This window comes from Nicotiana sylvestris, chromosome 2 (genome assembly GCF_000393655.2).
Source record: "Nicotiana sylvestris chromosome 2, ASM39365v2, whole genome shotgun sequence".
In the NCBI taxonomy this organism is placed as follows: Eukaryota; Viridiplantae; Streptophyta; class Magnoliopsida; order Solanales; family Solanaceae; genus Nicotiana; species Nicotiana sylvestris.
Window position 1 is genome coordinate 92370923 of NC_091058.1, and position 9105 is coordinate 92380027.

Sequence of the window (9105 nt, forward strand, 5' to 3'; positions counted from 1 at the left end):
CACATTATCCACATACACCTCGATTTCCTTGTGTATCATATCATGGAATATTGTTGTCATTGCCCTCATATAAGTTGCCCCAGTATTTTTCAAACCAAACGGCATGACCCGATAACAGTATGTTCCCCATGGCGTGATGAATGCCGTCTTTTCTGTATCTTCCTCATCCATTAAAATCTGATGATAACCCGCGTAACAATCCACAAAAGAACCAATCTCATGTTTGGCACAATTATCAATCAATATATGGATATTCGGCAGCAGAAAATTGTCTTTTGGACTTGCCTTGTTAAGATCCCGATAATCGACACACACCCTGGTCTTGCCATCTTCTTCGGCACAGGCACAACATTAGCTAACCAGGTGGGATACCGTGTAACCCGAATGACCTTCGCATCAAACTGCTTGGTAATCTCTTCTTTGATCTTTACACTTATGTCCGTTTTGAACTTTCTCAGCTTCTGCTTGACGGGAGTGAATGCCGGGTCAGTGGGCAATTTGTGAACCACTAAATCAGTACTTAGACCCGACATATCATCATACGACCATGCAAAAATATCCTTGTACTCAAACAATGCTTTGATTATCTCCTCCTTGAGTTGTGGCTCCAGATGAACACTTATTTTAGTTTCACGGACATTGTCTTGGTCCCCTAGATTAACTGCTTCTGTGTCATTTAGGTTAGGTTTGGGTTTTTCTTCAAAGTGACTTAATTCTTTACTAACTTCCTCATAGGCCTCGTCATCGTCATATTCCACCTCATCATCACACTCGATTTCTTGTATTATTATTTCTGAGTTAGATTGGCTTTTAATACTGGGCCGAAGATTCCTCATGCATGTCATGTCATTGATATCAGCATAAAAAGAACTGTATAGAAAAGAAAAGAAAAAATGGAAACAAAATTAGGAATTAAGAAAGAAAAGAAATTGCACTTCTTTGAATGTAAAGATAACAGGGTTTTAATTCATCCAAATAGACGGAACATAGCAACTGAATTACAAACCCTGGAATAATCCAGGTGAACAAAAGGAAAACAAAACCCACTACCGCGACTCCCTCCGAGTTGGAAGAGGAGCGGCTTCCCAGTTGTTGATATTAGCACACGGCCCGATGTACTGTATATCTGCTTTGCTCGACCCTTCCCCGGTCTCAACCATGTTCACCTCAGCAAATACCCTCTCAAGCCCTTCTTCCAAGTTCCCATCTGCAACAATCAGTGGACCATACACCTTTGCCAATAATTGCCTCCCGATACTTGGCCTGACGAAGGACCTGGACAGACGTGGAATTGGTTTGGGAGGAACCCAAACTCTTTTCTTCATCTTGCGGGCTCGTCTCACATCCGCCGCCGTAGGCTTGAAACCCAGCCCAAAGGTATCCAGATTCTTGGGCAAATAAACTGGCTGAACAATACCTTGCAAATCAGCACCCAACCCTTTGCCTAGTACAAACCCGTTTTTCAACATTTCAGAGGCTACCATGACAGTTGCAGCCGTTATTCTGGGGACTGGGACGTTTTTACCTTCAGGAACCTTTTCTACCGAGACTGTGTCAAAAACCTGGTAAACCCATGGCCCCTTATCATCATCAATCTCTATGAAGGGTACGATGGCATCACTTACAGTGCTCATGTTGTCTTTCCCATGTACTACGATCTCTTGTCTATCCCACTCGAATTTGACCATCTGATGTAGTGTAGAAGGCACCGCTTTGGCAGCGTGGATCCATGGTCGCCCCAACAGAAGATTATAAGACACCGCCACATCTAACACCTGAAACTCCATGGTGAACTCGACCGGCCCAATTGTCAATTCAAGTACGATGTCGCCCACTGTGTCTGTACCACCACCATCAAACCCTCGAATGCAAATGTTATTCTTATGAATTCTGTCCTCATCAATTTTCAACTTGTTCAACGTAGATAAAGGATAGATATTGGCACTGGACCTATTATCAATCAGTACTCGAGTGACCACCGAATCTTCACATTTCACGGTCAAATAGAGAGCTCTATTATGTTCAGTACCTTCTACGGGCAATTCATTATCAGAAAATGTCACTCTATTTACCTCAAATATTTTGTTCGTGATTTTCTCCAAATTATTCACTGAAATTTTATTGGAGACATGAGCTTCGTTCAATATCTTCATCAGAGCCCAGCGATGTTCATCCGAGTGGATAAGCAATGAAAGCAACGAGATTTGGGCTGGTGTTTTCCTTAGCTGCTCAACAATAGAATAATCTTGCATTTTCATCTTTTTCAAAAACTTTTCTGCCTCTTCCTCCGTAATAGATTTCTTAACTGGCACCGGATTTTCCTTGGGAGCCCTGGCCTTTCTCAACTCTTCGGGGGAAAAACAACGTCCCGAGCGAGTTAAACCTTGTGTTTCACAGACTTCCTCTTTGATTTCCTTCCCCTTGTAGGTCACAACTACCTGTTCATACTTCCACGGAACGACTTTGCTGTCAATTACTGGTAACTGGGTTACTAGCTTTATGACAACTGGTTCTATATGCGCCCCCTTCACGACTACCGCAGGTGTGCTCGATACTCCCTGAACCACTACCTTGATCGGCTCTAGTTTCTTCGCAACAATGGACGATCTTTTCCCCATCACCACAACTAGCTTGTTGTCTATACTTTTCAACTGAACCGCTGGTTTCACACTAGTTGACTTTTCATTCACTTTGGCTTCGCTAGAATGGATCATCATGACCGTCTGTGAGGGATTCTTAAGCTCTGCTCCCTTATGTATCAGTTCAATCATGTTGGCCTCATGATGCGCTGGCAACGGGTTCTGGTTGATATTTGGTGCCTCCGGGGCCTGAACCTCGATCCTGTTTGTGTCGATAAGCTCTTGCACGGCAGTTTTCAATCTCCAACATTTCTCAGTATCATGTCCGGGAGCCCCCGAACAATATTCACAACTCACTGAATGGTCCAGATTTCTAGGAAGGGGATTTGGCATTTTGGGCTCAATCGGGTTCAACAGGCCTAACTGCTTCAGTTTGTGGAAAAGAGTGGTATAGGATTCTCCCAGCGGAGTGAATGTTTTCTGTTTCTGTATTCTCTCGTTTCTGAAAGCTTGGTTTGGGCGGAAGCCAGATCCTGGCCTGTGAGACCTCGATGGTGGATATGTGTTTTACGGAGCTGGGTATGTATTTTGGGGAGCCGGTGCACGCCATTGCGCGTGAGCCGGAGGCTGGGTATAAGTTTGGGCATGGTGGACGAAAAAGTGTGGCTCTGGTGGTGGATAATAGTGTTGAGGAGGGACATATGGGGTGTATAGATAATTTGGGTGGTGGGGTTTGGGTTGGTTGTAATAGGGTGAAGGGCTTCTAGACCTAGACCATGCTCCAGATTCGACAGTTGCAACCTCTTCTTTCTTCTTCTTTCCAAGCACCCCCTAGTGCCGTTTTGAATGGCCTGGGTGGTTGCTTTGATTGCTGAATAACTCAAGATCTTATTGGACTTGAGTCCCTCCTCAACCATGCCTCCCATTTTCACAACTTCATTAAAGGACTTTCCCACTGCTGACACCAGATGACCAAATTAAGTGGGCTCCAAAGCCTGCAAGAAATAATCAACCATTTCACTCTCTTTCATCGGGGGGTCAACCCTCGCTGCTTGCTCTCTCCAACGAAACCCATATTCTCGAAAGCTCTCATTGGGCTTCTTCTCAATCTTTGTCAACGACAATCGATCTGGGATGATTTCAAGATTATATTGAAAATGACAGGCAAAGGCTTGGGCCAAGTCGTCCCAGGTGTACCACCTGCTATGGTCTTGTCTAGTGTACCATTCCAACGCCGATCCGCTTAAACTTTGGCTGAAATATGTCATCAGCAATTCATCTCTCCCTCCTGCTCCTCTCATCTTGCTACAGAATCCCCTTAAATGTGCTACTGGGTCGCCATGCCCGTCGTACAAATCAAACTTAGGCATCTTGAACCCGGCCGGTAACTGAACATCTGGGAACAGACATAAATCTTTATAGGCCACACTTACTTGGCCCCTAACCCCCTCATGTCTCAGAATGATTGCTCCAAACTTTTGACCTTTCTGATCATCTCCTCCTACTCAAGGTTTTTAGGCGGTTTCTCGGTGTCTGCTGTGAGATCAAGATGAGGGGTATAAGAGTAGGGTTGTGGAACTTTGAAGGTAGGCTCAGGGGAATAATACTGGTTGTCATGCGTCTGGAACAGAGGTTCACTGAGGGATCGGTGTAGGGTAGCAGACGGAGGTGCCACAAAAACGGGAGTGATTGGTGGAGGAGGGTATGAGACTTGTTTGGGTGGAGGAGCCTGTGATGTATGAGAAGTGGTGCCTTGGCATTGTTTGTAGAGGGTAAAGGCTAGAGATGAGTTCACAGTGGGTGGCTCCCGAGGCTGAGCCAGGGGTGGGATATAAGCGGGGTTAGCGGGATACACTGGCGGTGGATGCCCCTTCGCCCAGGCTTGGTACATTCCAACCATCTGTTGCTTCAGCTTATACATTTCCTCCCTCATTGCATGAACGTCCATTTCTTCTACTTCTTTCGATGGGTCAACAATACTCGTTTCTGGTTCCTGATTGGCCATATTCAATCTGTCTTTCGATCGGGTATTGTATGAATGAGTTGCCAGAATGCCGACCAGCTAACCACCTGCCTGGACTCAACATCAACAACAGCTTGATCAATAGTTAGGGCATGAGCAGATTTGATAACCGCACGTTGGGGAATGAATGCACCTAAGCAGTTTAACGGATTCTATTATGCATTTGCTCGGCTGCTTGCATCATCCCGGATTTTATTTCCAACGGCAACTTTCTTTCTTTTTTGCTTCATTTTCCCTTCTTTCTTTCTTTTTTTTCCTTGCTTTTTCTTTCTTTTCTCTGTTTCCTTTTCAATTCTTGCCTTTATTTTTTGCTTGTTTTGGTTCTCTCACTCCCTCGATTTCTTATTTTCACTTTTTCTTGTTTTCCCGCTCTTTTACTTATTTTCCTGTTTTTCTTTCATTTTCTTCCCTCTCTCTTTTGCTTCTTCTTGTAAGGTTACGGTCGAATTCGATGAGGATTGCCTACGTATCATGACCCCGTATGAATCAGACTGAGCGTAGTTCAGGAAAATAAGTGCGAAAAGTAAAGAGACAATTTTTGGAAATTTTCAATTTTTCATTACTAAACATTCTATTACAAACTAGACGCTTTCAGAAAGGAAAATAACATACTCGAAACCAAACCAAACACAAACTCAAGAACTTCTGACAGACTCTGATGCGAAAGGAAAAACAGACTCTAACAGACAATAGACTCTAAAGAAAAAGAAAATGCAAACTCGAACTACGAATACATTAAAGTTTTAAATTTGGGTGCCCGCGGGGCGTCATTCAGCATCGGCGCGGGCTTAGGTGTAAGGCCCCTTTCCAGCTGTTCCAATTCATACATGATTTGCTTCACAAATATCATCACTGCCGAGAAGAAAGTAGTGCGGGTCATGTTTTCACACACCCGACATTTCCTGGTAATAACATGAGCAATAGTCAAAATCTTGTCCCTGGTTCGGTCTTTCTCTAGGAGTAGGCGGTCTATCTAATCCCCTCTAGCCTTCTAAACCCGAGAATCATGCAGATGTTGTTTCTGTAACTGTTGTATTTCATCTTCCATCAAGGCCATTAGATCATAGTAGTGTTCACTTTTGGTTTCAAAAGCCTTGGCTTGTTTAGCCGCCTCGCTCTCTAGGGTGGTCACCTTCCTTTTTAGACTGGCAATGGTCTTTTCATAATCTTTCCTCGCCTGTTGTAAGTACTGTGTGCGCTCTTTTGTTCTTTTTGCCCATTGTGCCTGGAGTTGTGCTATGGTATCCTCAGACTTCTTCAAATCATCCCGGCACGCACTAATTTCCTTTTTCAACCCTTTTATTAACCGCTCATCCGACCGACTCCTTTGTTGGTTGTCAGCATCTATCCTCATTTGTCGGATTTGGGCTTTCAGCGCCTCATTTTCTTGGGCCAATTTGTTCTTTTCTCCCTGGTCGGCATCAGCTTGCAAACTATTTTCAAATTCCAGGTCTCTAATCTGTTGCTTCAGCTTGCCTATTTCTGCCCTGTAACTCTCTTCTTTTGCTAACCAACCCCGTTGCTCTTGTGAATCATTAGTAAACTGTTGGACATGGGCTCTTTTGGTGGGCCTTTGGAGAATCTGGAACCTTTTCCCAAACCACGCATTATACTTTGGGTCCACCTCACCTTTAGCCAGATCTCGGACCATAGTCTTAGGCTCGAGGAATCGGCATTCGTTCCATAATTTGCGAATTTTATCTTCCGGGAATGCGGCTCTCGGACTTAACTCAATGACGTGCTTTCTCAAGTCTTCATCTTTGGGGACGACTTGAAACCTTCCCAGTTGGCGTAGTACCCGATTGGGAGCGTATGGTTGGATATTCCGAACACCCATTAAAAGAATATGACACTCTCCCGCTGACATATATAGCACCTCGGTAACGGGCAACCACCCAAATGCCCATTCAATTTGATCGGCAGTCAATGACCTCAGTCGTATGAGCCAAGCTTTGGTACCCTCAGGAAATGCAATACCCCTTACCCGCTTTTCAAATTCTTCGATACAGCTTAACCCGGTCAGCCCATAGTTCATGTATCCCGCCCGGTGGCACAAATGTTCTTGCATCCACAACTGAAGTAATAAATTGCAACCTTGGACACACAGTTAATGCTCGGTAAATTTCTGACAAAATCAGGGGAACTATAGTGCTATCTGCCCTTTTAATCGCAACATCAACCATCCCCACAAGACCTGCCTATATTTTCTTATCTTCTCGTGGACAAATCACGATTCCCAAGAATGCAGTTATGAACGCCAAGGTTCGTCTTGCTTCCCACTTACTTCTATTTCTAGCATGGGTCAGTCCCAGATTTGGTTCTTCGAAACCCCGAGGATTACCATAACGCTGATACAGGAACTGAAGAGTGCAATATCCTCCCGACAAATCATCATTCTGAACACTCCGGTTTATGTTTAGCAAATCCAAAAATTTGTGCGGAGATACTGGTCTTGGTGACAACAAATATTGACCCCTCAGATTTCCATTCAGACCTGCATAACCCGCGACTTCCTCCAGCGTGGGCATAAGCTCAAAATCCCCAAAGCGAAACACATTGCGGGTCGGGTCCCAAAATGGTATTAAGGCCTCGATGACATCCGACTTTGGCTTGACATTTAGTAGACCGACAAGACCTCCTAGGATTCTAGCCACTATTTCTTTGTTGCCTTCTCCCAGATCATTCCACCACATGTGGAACTGGAGGGGGACCTCATTAAGTATGGTGAAAGATTCATTTGCATTTGTGCTCATCCTGCACATTTATTAAGGCGATTAAGAAAAAGGTAAATTTATTTGATTCAAAACAAAACTACTATTTTTGTTTTTCCAAACTAAAATGAAAGACCCGGTTTTTCAAACACGGCCTTTAAGCACTTCGGAGACGAAGATTTTAAGGTTGTGTGGATTAACCGGTCGAAATCTTAAAAATGACCAAAGGTGGCTATTTATGCAAAATCGGCCTTCCGGCGTCCCTTTTGGAGACATTCGCCTATTTTTGACAAAAACGGCATCACCCGACTTATTTATGACGAAAATTAAAATTTGATATTTTTTGGCTATTTTTGCAAAAGGGGAGGTTGGACCCGATGAGGGTTGCCTACGTATCTCACATCCGGTGAGAATCAAACCTGCGTAGTTCGGGCCAAAGAAAACTATTTCAAAAACAAGACTCTTTTCTTTTTATCTTCCAACAAACAATAAAACACCCTATTTCTCCAAAACAAACAATAAAACAACCTATTTTCCAAAATAAAAATAAAGACTCTTTTTCTTTTTCTTCTTTTTTTTTTCAACAAACAACCTATTTTTCAAAAAAATAAAGATAAAAGCTAGCTTTTCTTTTTTTTTTCAACAAACAACCTATTTTTCCAAAAAATAAAGACTCTTTTTCTCTTTGCTTTTTGAGTAAAACAAACTATTTAAAAATAAAATATTTTTATTTTTATTTTCTCAAAATTTTGGCAGAGCTTCGACAGTACTTGGGCATTGGTTTTTCTAAAAAAAAGGCAATTAATTCTCTTTTTCTCAATTTTCCAATATTCCCGATTTTCAGAAGCCGGTCAACATGCAGGCCCGAAACAAATAAATGCACAGAAAACAAATAGGATGCATCAGGATGGTCTTTTCATTTCAGGTTGCTTGTCCTAGACAGAACCAACCCCTGTGTTGAGTCCCCTAAGTCAAATGCACATGATGCAAATAAGTGTTCCTACTAGGGATCCGGTATGAAGTCTTGTTATACTAGATTTAAGACCTAGGTTTATTGTTCTAGACCTGGCTTACCCGAGCGGACAGCTCGAGTCGAGGGGCAGCGTACCGGGAATACAGAAGCTTCACCGGCTTTGCAACTTATCCGAACCTCGTTCTAAAATTTGGGATATGACTCTAACAGAAGAGAAGTCACACGAAGTGCACACTTCTCCATGATTTAGAAGACTCAGAGAGAAAGGGTTTCGTAGCAGTTTATATACAGTTCACAGAATATCAAAGCGGTAAAAGCAACAATTAGCACATTAGGCCCAAACATGTAACAAAATCAGATAATGGATAAAGCCAACTATAATAATTCATCTAAGCTCAAATTCTGAACCCTGAACCATAAATTATGGGTTCTTGTCCCCAGCAGAGTCGCCAGAGCTGTCACACCTCCTTTTTCACTACACCCCGAAGGGCGTAAAGGCGTTTTTCCAATTAAAGAACAATCGGAACGGGATTTATTATTAAGATTCAGAGTCGCCAATTGGGAGATTAATGGTGTCCCAAGTCACCGGTTAAGTCCCAAACCGAGGAAAGTATGACTCTGTTAACAATCCGCGAACCAGAAATCCGAGTAAGGAATTCTGTTCACCCAGGAGAAGGTGTTAAGCATTCCTGGGTTCCGTGGTTCTAGCACGGTCACTCAACTATCGTGTTTAGCTTATTTATCTTATTTTATTACATGACGAACCTATATGCCAATTTTAACTTTTTACCGCTTTTATTTAATTATTAAAGAAAGGTG

At 43.0% G+C, this 9105-nt stretch overlaps 1 protein-coding gene across 1 annotated transcript; it reads right to left on the minus strand.

Moving 5' to 3' along the window:
• Positions 1-967: 967 nt before the first annotated feature.
• Positions 968-2972, minus strand: LOC138885241 (uncharacterized). The gene is made up of 4 exons (XM_070166160.1): positions 2235-2972; positions 1776-2147; positions 1120-1688; positions 968-1007 (listed from the first exon to the last, which is right to left on the minus strand). The coding sequence occupies exons 1-4, from the start codon at positions 2970-2972 to the stop codon at positions 968-970; spliced, it is 1719 nt and encodes a 572-aa protein (XP_070022261.1).
• Between the last annotated feature and the right edge of the window lie 6133 nt (positions 2973-9105).

Coding starts and splice junctions, on each gene's coding strand:
- LOC138885241 (XM_070166160.1), bottom strand. CDS start 2,972: ATGCCAAATCCCCTTCCTAGAAATCTGGACCATTCAGTGAGTTGTGAA. Junction 2,148..2,234: donor AAATGCAAGATTATTCTATT/GTTGAGCAGCTA, acceptor GCTCTGATGAAG/ATATTGAACGAAGCTCATGT. Junction 1,689..1,775: donor AGTTCACCATGGAGTTTCAG/GTGTTAGATGTG, acceptor ACACTACATCAG/ATGGTCAAATTCGAGTGGGA.